Source organism: Drosophila busckii, chromosome 3L (assembly GCF_011750605.1).
Source record: "Drosophila busckii strain San Diego stock center, stock number 13000-0081.31 chromosome 3L, ASM1175060v1, whole genome shotgun sequence".
Classification (NCBI taxonomy): domain Eukaryota; kingdom Metazoa; phylum Arthropoda; class Insecta; order Diptera; family Drosophilidae; genus Drosophila; species Drosophila busckii.
In genome coordinates this window covers 6,035,620-6,048,065 of record NC_046606.1, presented here as the reverse complement: position 1 = coordinate 6,048,065, position 12,446 = coordinate 6,035,620, and the positions used below count along the sequence as shown (strand labels likewise).

At 38.6% G+C, this 12,446-nt stretch overlaps 1 protein-coding gene across 5 annotated transcripts in view; it reads left to right on the top strand.

Annotated features, from left to right (window-relative positions):
- Positions 1-211: 211 nt before the first annotated feature.
- LOC108600032 (band 7 protein AGAP004871) overlaps positions 212-12,446 on the top strand; it is a 28,803-nt gene continuing 16,568 nt past the window's right edge. Inside the window, exons 1-4 of one of the 5 annotated variants that reach the window (XM_017987360.1) lie at positions 1,138-1,545; positions 7,374-7,479; positions 10,882-10,888; positions 11,481-11,749. In XM_017987360.1, the coding sequence (XP_017842849.1) occupies positions 1,495-1,545; positions 7,374-7,479; positions 10,882-10,888; positions 11,481-11,749 (433 nt within the window). In that variant the 5' untranslated portion in view covers positions 1,138-1,494. Of the gene's footprint in view, positions 236-1,137; positions 1,546-7,373; positions 7,480-8,163; positions 8,176-10,881; positions 10,889-11,480; positions 11,750-12,446 lie in introns of those variants that run through there. The other 4 variants (XM_017987359.2, XM_017987355.2, XM_017987358.2 and 1 more) reach the window with 4 other exon arrangements.

Below are 12,446 nucleotides of genomic sequence, written 5' to 3'. Positions count from 1 at the left end.
GACATGCTAAGGCTATAATTGCAGAATTTGCACAAAAACAAATTAACGCTTGACGTGGCTGAATTGACTTTGACTTTGCCATTAGCCAGAACGTCAACAGTTAGTTGCTGATGACGTCTGTCTGTCTGCCACAGCACAAAATTGTTGCATGCTAACTAGTTTAGTATGCGTTGGTTGGTCAGCGTGTGCGGACTAACTGTAGTGTGAACTAACGTTACTTTTATAGATGGCTTCGGTAAGTTCAACAGACAGTCAGTCATAGCTTTAAGTGTGTGTGTGTGTGTGTGTGTATGTGTCTATTTGTTTAGGCAGCAACAATGACTAGGAATTGCTCAAGTGCTGCCGCTTACAAGAGACTGCAGTTTTGAGTGCTGCGCCTTCGTTAGTTGCAAATTATTAACAAGTGCTGGCAAAACAACTTCACTTCTTCCCTGGAAGTTGCATTCCACATGATATAAAGTGGATGCTGTTGCCACAGCCACAAAAGCTTGCCCTAAAGTATGTCAAGCTCTAAGGGAGCAGATACATACAATGCTCAGTAATGAAACAGGAGTTGCCCCTGCGAAAGCGCGCGCCGGCGCTCAAATGTATGCTACACATTATTGTATGTTGCTGCTTGTCTGTTGCCTCTTTCTGTGTGCTGCTTGCTGCTTGCTGCACTCGGCTGCTGTCGCATGACGTAGGCGTTTGGCTAGTTTTTAGCACATCTCAGTGGCGGCTCTGCGGCTCTCGCACACAGCTTCGGCTTTTGGGCTGCCTGGGGCAGCTGCTGTATTGGTTGCTTAGTCTCGTATCTGCAACTAGTACTTCGTTTCGGCCAGAGCCAGCACCAGCGACAGAGTCTGCCTATAAATGTTTTGTTTTTCAGCAAATTGTTGTTAGTGCTGAACGGTGAACGGGCAGCGTTTGGTTGGCAACAGAAGCTGACGCTGTTGATGCTGCTGCTGACTCTCATTAAAACACACACAACACTCGACTCGCAAACAACGACGACAACCCCCTATCAAAAACAAAGTGGCACGCATTCGTATTTTTATATACAAATATACACACACATACACATACAACTATATATATATATATATATACAACAACTATATCAATAACTGTAGACTGTATACAACAACAACAACAAATCAAGTGTTGAAAATAGCGCCCAAATATCAAAAATTCAAGTGCCAAGTGTAGAGCCAAAGACAATCACAAAGCCAAAATAGAGTGCAAATTTAAACAAACTGGCCATAGATCTACAGCAAAAATTTATACATATATTTAAACTTAGTGACAGCAACTAACGAATTTCGTCGAAAAGTGCAAAGCCAATCAAAAAAAAGAACAACAGGTGTGCTGGCTATGCTAAAGAACAGCAGCTAATTAACTTTAAATTTTTGCTATACATGTGTACATAGTGTCTGCGTGTCTGTGTGTGTCTGTGTGCGTGTGCGTGTGCATATATGTGTGTTAACAGTTGGCAGCGTCTAAGCAAAACAGAAGATGGTTGAAGAGTTTCTACAGAAATTGCCCGAGATCGACACACGCTACGAGGTAAGTTTCGGTTGCAACAATGCAACAAGCGGCAACAACAAGTGCAGCAGACAACGCCGCCTTTGTCTTGTGCGCTTATACAAATTATATATATTTGCCTACAAGCAGTTGCTGCTGCTGCTTCCTGTTAACTGCCATGTGTATGTGCCGGATATTAAAATCATTTACAAAGGCATTTGCATTTGCATTTGCCTTGCGGGGCGCTTTTGTTTTGCGTCGTCGCTTTGTGCTCAGCTGCCTACAAATATAATTTCTAGTTTTATACAAATATTTAACTACGCTCAGCTGCGCACTAAAGTAAGACACAGAAGTGCCTGAGCTTAGCTTTAGAGGTAAGTTTCGGTTGCAACAATGCAACAAGCGGCAACAACAAGTGCAGCAGACAACGCCGCCTTTGTCTTGTGCGCTTATACAAATTATATATATTTGCCTACAAGCAGTTGCTGCTGCTGCTCCTGTTAACTGCCATGTGTATGTGCCGGATATTAAATCATTTACAAAGGCATTTGCATTTGCATTTGCCTTGCGGGGCGCTTTTGTTTTGCGTCGTCGCTTTGTGCTCAGCTGCCTACAAATATAATTTCTAGTTTTATACAAATATTTAACTACGCTCAGCTGCGCACTAAAGTAAGACACAGAAGTGCCTGAGCTTAGCTTTAGATTTGTGTGCATTTATATTTGTGTCCCTGGGCTTAGCGCTAAGCTCGCCGAAAAGTGTCCTCTTAGGCTTAACTTTGTGTGTCAGCAAGCAATTTTAGCTATCGCCGATCTTGAGAGCATAACAAACAAGCATATATTAATATTAACATTAGGTAAAGCAGAAGAGACAGCTAAAGTTTCCAGGACTAACAGGCAGTCAGGCTAGAAGAGCAGTAACTGCTTTTAAAGAACTTAAGAGCATAGCAAGCAAACATTTATTAAGGCCAATGCTGCTGCTTTAGGTATATACCAATATGATTCTAATTAGAATACGTTAAGCATTTAGCTTTGTCTTGAATTTCAGTAAATAGATATTTCTTTCTTATTAATATAATCATTAAAAGATATTTTCATTGATACCTGTCTATATATTCAATTTGTAGTTGCGGCTAGGCTCATTAGTTTACGATTAATTGCAGCTTTAGTTTCCAGGACTAACAGTCAGTCAGACTAGAAATGTTGTAGCTGCTTTAGCTTTAAGTTTATTGAACTTAAGAGCATAACAGACAAGAATTTAGGTATTATTAGGCATTCAAAGTGCAATCTAATTAGCATAGGGGCAGCACTTAGCCTTGACTTAAGGTTTGTTGGAAAATATAAGTTTCAGTAAATAGCTTTTGCTTTTTATTCATATAATTATTCAAAGATAAAGCAGAAGGCTCACTAGTTTATGATTAATTGCAGCTTAAGCTCCTTGGACTAACTGGCAGTCAGGCTAGAAATGCTTAGGTTAGGTTTAAGTTTAAAAAACTTAGCAGAATAACAAACAAAGAATTTATTAATGACTGTTTTAGGCCGATTGGAATATTATTAGAACACTGTCAGCATTTAGCTTTGTCTTGAATTTCAGTATATATTGCATTCTTATTAATATAATTATTAAAAAAACCTATCATTGGCATCTCTCTAAATATGCAATCTGTAGTTGCGGAAATGCTGTTTAGTGCTTAGTTAAAGTTAAAGAAGCAGTCTAACTAGCTTACAATTAATTGCAGCTTAAGTTTCCAGGGCTAACTAGAAATATTGTTACTTCCTTAGCTTCAAGTTTAAGCAACATTTACGCAGCTAAAACTTTAGTTCTCAGCTTTCAAAACTTTGTATTAGTTTTAAGTTGCGAGCAAACTTGTTGCCATTGCTTTGTGCCTTCATCAAAGTTGGCAATTGCTATTGCTATTGCCTTTAACTACTTATAACTGTTACTTGCTTAGCTGCTGACATTTAACAAAGTGACTTTAACACACACATGCGCTCGCTCCTAACTAAGCCTTGTGTCCAAGTCTTGTGTTGAGTGCAGAGCAAACAACTTAAAAGGCAATTAGCGCACTTTGGTTTGGGACGGCAAAAGAAAACAAGTCACGGCCAGCAACTTAGCGAGCGCATTAACTTTATTAGCGCATAACAGCTATATAAATAAACGCACACACACACACGCACACACACACACATTGTTACATTGTTAAGCATACTCAAAGCCGCAAGGACGACAATTATGCGTTGTATATTTTTTAACAATGGCGCACAAGCCTTTCCACACTTCCGAGCCGAGCCCAGTCCAACCCGCGCCTAAACAAAGCTTGGCAAACTAATAAACATATATCAGGCGCTCTATTGTGTGCATGTATGCGTGCGATCAATAAAAGTTAATTATTCAATACAACATGCAATAAACTTTCGCTTGCACTAAGCACCAAGCCCAATGGCTTATTTATATGTATGTATGTAACAATCTGTGCGTATATATGTGTATGTGTGTGTATCGTGTGAGCTTTTGTTTAACTGGCAGCTGGCTCTGCGCCTGTGTGTGTGTGTGTGTGTGAATTCACTGCGGCTTGTCAGTTGTGCTCGTTTGCGGTCGCGTTGTCGCTACAATTTAAACGTTAATTTACATGACAAAGTAGGCAGCCACAACAAGACGTTAAAGCAAAACCAACAGCAAGACAAACACACACACACAGACAGACACACACACATGCATGTATCGAAAGCCAAAAGGTCAGCAGGGCAGCGTGTTGGACAAGTTAGCTGAACTGCTAGCGGTTTACTTATTTATAAGAAGTCAAAGTACAGTCTCGCCTGCAAGTAAAGCAAAACAATTAAAATGATTTATATATATATTGTAGATATAGCTTGGATATGTGAGTTATAGACAAGATATATGTCGAGTAGCAGCGCAGAATGATGCAAATCAATTAGATTAATTCTATACTTATACTTATTTATATAAAATTTCGTAGGAAAGTATTAGCAATCAATTAAAATGATTTATATTTGTAGTTATAGATTAAATATATCTGAACTATAGATAAGAAAGCGAAAAGTAATAGAAATTAATTAAAAAAGCAATATAATTAATTATAAGAAGTCAATTAAATTGAAATATATTTCTGATATAGCATTTAATATTCTAAGTGATATATTCCGAGTAGAAAGCGGAATAGCATTATGGCATTAGATATTCTCTACTCATACTTATTTATATAAAATCAAAGTACAGTCTCACAAGAAAGTAACGCAAGCCAATTAAAATGATTTATATTTATATTGTAAATATAGATTAAGTAGAAAGCGAAATGAATATAAATAATTCTTTATCTATAGCTCTACTTATATTTATTTATATAAAGTCAAAGTACAGAAAGTAAATGAAATGATGAAATTAAATATTTCGAGTGATAGATATATTCATAGATAAACTCAGTAGAAAGCTGCAAATCAATGATAATGTATTTTTATATTATAGCATTAGATATTCTCTACTCATACTTATTTATATAAAATCAAAGTACAGACTCACAAGAAAGTAACGCAAATCAATCAAAATGAAATCAATTTTTATATTGTAGCATTAGATATTCTATGGGATGTAGATGAGATATACGCTGAGCAGCAAGTACAGATATTAGATATTCTATGCATTAGCATTGGATATTCTATGAAATATATTCCCAGTAGACAACGGCAATGCAAATCAATTAAAATGAATTATATTTCTATTGCTACATTAGTTTTGCTCTAAGCACTTAAGTTGCTTAGCTCAGCTCAAAGTTTTTTGTTTACCAAGTGCTCAGGACTAAGGCTCAGGCTCAGGCTCAGGACTCAGACTCAGACTCAGATTTGTGGCTAAATTATACACATTTAGCTGTCAGCTATAGTAGGAGAAGTTTTTGTGTAGCAAAAGCAATTTGCGGCAACATTATAATTGTTGCCTACCTGACAAACAGACAAACAGACACACACGTACTTAAGGAGAGGGAGAGTGGGAGTGGGAGTGGGAGAGAGTGACAGCTACTCTAGTATGTCAGTTTGGCAGACTGCCAGCAAAATGGAATTGAAACACTCGTTGGCTGCTGAAAGTTTGTCACACAAAAAAAAAAAAACAAGAAACCTCATCAACATTTTCAATATGCAAAAGTCGTTAATACCGCTGAGAGTGTGTGTGTGTGTGTGTGGCTGGGGCACTTAAATTGCTGCTGCTGTTTTTATATGTAGGCGCTATGGATATATATATATAGTATATATGCTAAGCGCACGTGTTATATTATGCTGCATAATGCGTGTGTTTAGCTTTAAATTGAATTGCGCATTTGCCAGCCATGGCGTATACGTGATATGTACCCTAACTGTAGCGCACAGCTTTTGCTGCATTACACAAATGACTGCTGTCTATGTGTGTGTGTGTGTGACTGGGCACGTCTGCTCTGCGACAGATTAAATTCAAAGTTATTGTCAGTTTTTTGGTGTTGAGCTAAAAGCTAAAGGCGCTAGTCCTGCCAACAACAACAACAACAACAACAACAACAACAACAACAAATAAATCATAAAAAATTGTATTAGTTGTTGTTGTTGTCTGTTGATTTATAGCCTGCTAAAAAACACACACACATACACATACAAATAAATAAAGCAATGGTTTTTTTTACTGTATATTTGTTTTGTCATTCGACTGCGCAGCGAAAATAAAAACCCATTTTATTATATATTTATATGTTCATCTATCATATCGCTTCGCTTCGTCTGCCGTCGACTGCTGCTTGGTGTCAATTTCAATAATTTCAGTCAAAAGCTCATAAAATTTTATTTGCTTTTGGGTTATGCAAAAGTAATCATAGTTTATAACCGCAGAACAATATAAATATATTGCGTATACGCAGCGTTAGTATAAATATAAAAGAAGGCGCTATCTATTTGAAAATAAATATGTGTAGTAAGAAAAGTAAAAGGGCAGCAAATATATAATAATAGTTTGCAATAAATTGCGTATACGCGAAGATAAACGCTAACTATTTAAACTAAATATGTTAAGTAAGAAAATCGAAGCGGCAGCAGCTTCTACTTAGATTAAATATATTGGAGATGGATAGATATATAGTATATATATGTAATTCTAATAAAATCAGTGCCGCATACTAACAAAATAATCCATATTAAGCTTGGATCTTTCTATTTAAACTAAATAATTAAAGTAATAAAACTTAAATGCGCTAAGCAGCAGCTGCTACTAAGTATATAAAATCACACTGCTGAGTTAACTAAAAATAGCTTTGTCAATTTTTGTTAGTCTTGTTAGTTCACGTTTCGCTTGGAGTTTAATTTGCTGCTTTGCCTAATACCAACTGCTTAAATTTAATGCTGCTTTATAATGGCTAATTTTGCTCAGTTACAAATGCTTTTGGGACGGGAAGCTGCTGCTGCTGCTGCTGCTAAGCCCTGCCAGACAATAAGCAGCTTGGCAGCAGTGTTAAATTTCATTAATAAATGTCGACGAGCGCACAGCACATAATCCATTTTACTCAAAGCGAAAGCGAGAAGGATGTTGAATGTAAACAATAAACATTGGCAGGCAGCGCATATCACAGCTCGTTGGCTGCTGGCATCAGCAGCATGAGGCAGCTGCAGTTGAGTCCAGGCGGCATTTAAAAACCACAATACGTTTCAAAATGCTTTTGTTGGCAGCCAGAACGTATAAAAAGGGACAGAGCAAGAGCAAGAGCAAGAGCAAGAGCCAGAGCCAGGGCAATTTATTTGCTTTAGTTTTTGGCTGCGCATAAATAAACTGCAGTCTACATATGAAATTCTTTTGCTGTGGCAATTGCTTTTGCTAATTAAGTTTTAACTCGATTGTTTTTCAGGATATTGTGCCCATGGAACAAGTGAGCTCAATGGTATCCAATGGCGGCGGCAGCGTTACTATGCAACGCGATGATGAATACCGCAATCGCATCATGAAAAGTAAGTGTGTCAACTCCCAACCCCCCCCTAAGTGTGTGTTATTCGTGTATGTGTAGCACCTAAACCAAGCCCAAACCCAAGCAAGCTGTAAAAGAACCAACATGCCAACATATATATGTTTGTTTGCTATATAGACGAGAAGGTAACCTGCTGTTGTGGCTTTGGCTCTGGCTGCGAGCTGCTGCTGCTGCTGCCTGTTTGGCATTTATTTGTAGTTGTTGCAAGTGCTGCATATATCCCTGACCTACTCGCTTTTGCAGTTGACATAGTTTGTGCCGCTCGCATAGCGTCCAAGCAGCAGCCGTTGCCGCAGCCACAAGCCACAAGCCGTGGCAAATAAATAGCATTTCCACATTTTCGCTTAACGCCCACACCCACTAAGCACGCCTACCCAGCTAGCAGCGCATGTTAGTCTAGTGCATGTTTGTTTTTAAGCCTAGCTTAGCATATTTACCATATACCATATATATATTTATATTTTACTAACTAAACATTTTTGCAATCTAACAACAACAACTAACTAACTACAATTTCATGTTGCTTGCGCTACAAAACAAAATCAAATTCGACGAATTTGGAAACGCAATTCGCTCTCTGTACAAATTTGCATTCAAATAATAAAACAACATACAAAAACCAAATTCAACCCGAACCAAATGCTTCCATCACCATCTTAACAATCATCTGTAGTACGTAGACTTGGTGAGTGCTCAACAAACTTGAATACAATTTAACTATTTGCAATGTAAATAAAAGATGCGTAAGTATAAAATTTTCATACCAAATTAAGTTATCAAAAGCATAAATTAAATGTCTGTGTGTGTGTGCCTGGCCACAATGCTGCGGCCTTTGGATGAAAGCAAACACAGACATTGGGAACGTATACTTGATATTTGCTACAACCGCAAGTGCATATAGCATGTGCTTATTGCTCAACTACTTCATTTGCAACAATATAATTTACTGATAAAGTCTTAACAAGTAAATAATAATGTAAGAAATTATATCTTGGCCTAGTTTGTAGCTGCGCGTCTCAGTTAATTTGCAGTCCCTTTGTGCTCGCCTCACAGCTAATTTAGCATAAACTTGGCATTAATAGCGCTGAAAACAAAAGTACAGCAAATCACTTGCAGGCAACAAAACAAAAGGCAAACAAGCAGCAAATAAATTAGAAAAGAATAGAATGCAGAATGAGCTAAGCTTGAGCTGCTGCTGAGCACACTGATTTGACTTTTTCTTCTGTGTGTTGTCTCTTGCGCCTGCTGTGTGGCACAGCAAAGAGTCCTGCGGCGCTGCCAAGCAACCAATCGAGTGGCAAGTGGGCTAAGACCGACTTTGCTGGCCAAAAGACAGTTCAATGCACTTCCACTTCGATAGCGAATCGTCTTAGAGCCTTTGCCAAGAATAAACATTAAAAATATTGCAAAGCTCGAGCGAGCGGGCAGCAAAAGTTTTCAATGGCTTTTGCACTTAGCTAAAGGATTTGCTGGCTTCATTTTTTATGAAATTTTTCGTCGCATACGTATACGTATTTTATTTTATTTGATACGCCCAGTGCAACTATTTGATGTGAGACTTTTTTATTGTAGCATGCTTGAGTGAAAACTTTTGGCAGCGGCTGCTTCAAAGTTGCTGTTGCAAGTTGTTTCAAGTGTTAGCTAACATATATGGCAATTGCTTGTAGCTTGCACTACTAATAATAATTAAATATATGCTTTTAGCCAAGTTGAAAGCACGTTTAATTAATGTGCCACATTTAAGTTTTGAGGCTTTGCGCTCTGGCTGGCTAAACTGCTGTCATTTTAGCTGCCATTAAGAGTCGAGAGCCAAGCAGCTGGCAGCTGGCCAAGCTTACAATATGCTCCAAAGTGGGCACGAGTCAGTGTCTTAGTCGCTGTGTCTGTCTCTGTCTAACTTTGTCGCTTTGGCGCGGGGCAGACAAAAGGCCGGCGCATAGAAAATGACGCATTTGGGTGCAAGTGGCATGTGGCCTCATGCGGAAGTTGTTAATTTGACGCACAAAAGGCGTTTCTAAAAACGAGCACAAGTGCTCGCTCGCTTGCGCGCTGTGCAACGTCGCGTATACGTATTGCCGCCGTAATTACCAAGACCGTATACTAACGGACTATTAAAAGTGACACAGACACACACATGCAACTTGTTGCAGCAGCAGCAGCAGCACGAAATACGACACTTGGCATGACTCACAGGACTTTACAGCGCGCAGCCAAACTGCGCAATTTATTGGCCAATGCATTAAGCATACGCCACGTTGTGTGGCCACAACACAAAAGCAAGCAATTTAACTAATTTGAATGAAGTCTAAAGCGCTTAAACTGATTAATTATTGAATACTAAGCACAGCTGTGTTAGTTTAAACTGAATTTAAAGAGAGATAATTAACTATGCAGTTTGTATAGCTGAACTAAATTCATAGCGTGTGCTGCATGCATTAAATTTAACTAAACAAGCTATAAAAAGTTTTCATTCAAATAAACAACATTAAGCAAATTAGCTATGAGTGCTAAACTTTAGTTTAAAGTTTTCGAAACTAAACGAAAGGACTTTAGTTTAAAGAGAGTTGAATGCATTAACTAAGCAGCAAGCCAAGCAAATAGCTGGCTACGTTTTTTAAGCTTGAGGCATTCAAACATTAAACATTTCTTCATAATAAACTGTCTCTAGAAAAAGTCATTGCAACTTTGACGCTTCCACTTAGCGCGTAGTTTTGCCTGCTTAAAAATGCAGCAGCTACTTAAACATTAAGCTTGCAATTTAAGCGAGCACAATGATAACGAGGCATGCTACAGAAATACTTAAGCTTTAACTTGAGGCAACGCGCTGTGGCATAAAATATGCAGCATGTAAATGCCAACACCATGAGATGAGATGAGAAAGAAGTGACTCGAGTTGAGTTGATGGAAACTTTCACTTGCTGCCCACGGGAGTTGAGCCGTCAACAACAGCAGCCAGCAACGTTGTCTTACAAGAACATGGCCTAGAAAGCGAACTAGTGAGTGAGAGAGAGAGAGAGAGAGCGATTCAGTCGACTGACAAAAGATGCTGCACATCAAATGCTTTTGATGTCATTTTGACATTTTGGCATTTTGCATTTTGGTCTTCCGTTTACATTTACATTTAGTTGAGCTGCAGCCTTGAGCTGGAAAGTCATTTTCATTTTCATTCTCATTTCTATAGTCGGTTCGGCGGCTCAGGTAGTGCGCTGCCATTGACATGTCAATGGCAATTTGTATAAAAAATTGGACTGTCAATCATACATTGTGAATTGTTGTTGCATAAACAAAGTGCGCGGCAGCTATTACGCAAAATTAAATGCAATGGCCTCAAGAACGGACAGCAGCAGCAGCAGGACATGCAGGACACAAAAGCAAAGTCTAGTGTGTGCAGTGCATAGGTGCAGGACATGGCATATAAATAAATTAAAAAATGCTTGCGGGCTTGCTGCTTAGTTCAGTTGCTGTTGGTCTATAAACTAAGTTGGTGGTCAAAGCGGCGCGCACAAAACGCAAAAGTGAACAAGTATACTATAAAAATAATAATAATAAAAATATATGTGTGTGCATAACAAACATTAGCAGTGTAAAATTGTAAACTCTTCTTCTTCTTCTACAACATGAGCAGCCAAAGCAGCAGCAACGCCATTTTGCGTACGAAAGAGTTTATATATATATTTTATTTTTATTTTCATTTTTATTATTATTGTTGTCGTTGTTATTGCTATTCTGTTGTGTTGTGTGCTAATTTGAATAAACACAAGTGCCCAACAGGCTTTTCTCTCTTTTTTTGGAGCAGCGCGGTGTGCTGAACTTTTGCGGCGCAAAACTTTTTAATAGAGTTCTTTTGGCTAGCGTTACTTTAAAAGCATAAAATTAAATAAACGTTATAAAACTTTTTGTGCCCAAACTTTTGGCTGGCAATTAACAAGTGCACAACACACACAACAAGCAACTTACATTCAAATTTAGAGCAGCACATACTTGCAACAGCCTCACAATATCTGATCGCACGGATAGTCTTTGGCAGTCAACTGCCGCCAGCATGCACCAGGCTGCTGCTCAGCAGCAACGACATGCACCCGCACGCAGCAACTTGCCACAGCAACGCTTCAACAATCAGCAACAACAACAACAACAACGCTACAACAAAATGCTGAGCAGCAGCCACAGCAGCCCGCGCGAGATTAGCGCCTCACCCAGACGCGTAGCACTCGATACAACGGTATCTGGTTCAACTAGTGGCTTTGGCTTTAGTCGAGGTAAGCCAAACACACACAACACAACACAAACAACAACAAGTCTCCTGTGAGCTCAAAATGCTATTTGAAATACTTTCATTGCGCTCAAGTGCACTTACTATGTGCATATTTCAAGACGTTGCATGCCCCAGGCCACAGGCCCCAGAGCATTACAACTGCTTATTGATATTTATAAAAATTGATATTGGCTAAGCTTCAATAGTAATTGAAAAATTCTATCAAATATTTCTGCATTGCTTACAACTTTAACAGAAAATAACATAAGGGGCTTTATATATATAGAAAGCTAAAATCATAAAGCAATTGCCGCACTTACCCCCTGTTCACTTTTCCCTTTCTCGCTGTTTTGACTCCTTCAATGTTTATTCGCTGTCTCTCTCTATTGTGTATTTTCCGCTGATCCTTATTATTGTTGGGTTGTTTGTTTATCATTTTGTTGCTGCGTATTGATTGTCTATGCTGATCGTGGTTTACTGTCACATTATTTACATTATAATACTATTTAATTAGCTGTTTGCTTCATTTTAATAATTCACAACGCGCGCTTTTTACCCCGCGCGCTTTTTTAACGCGCGCTTTTTACTTCGCTACCCCACTTGTTTTCACTTTAAAGACCCGAGAACAACTAAACGAGCGCACGCAGATTTGCAGTCAGCAAGCCTAAGGGCCAAGGGCAGCGCTGTTCGTAACTCTCAAT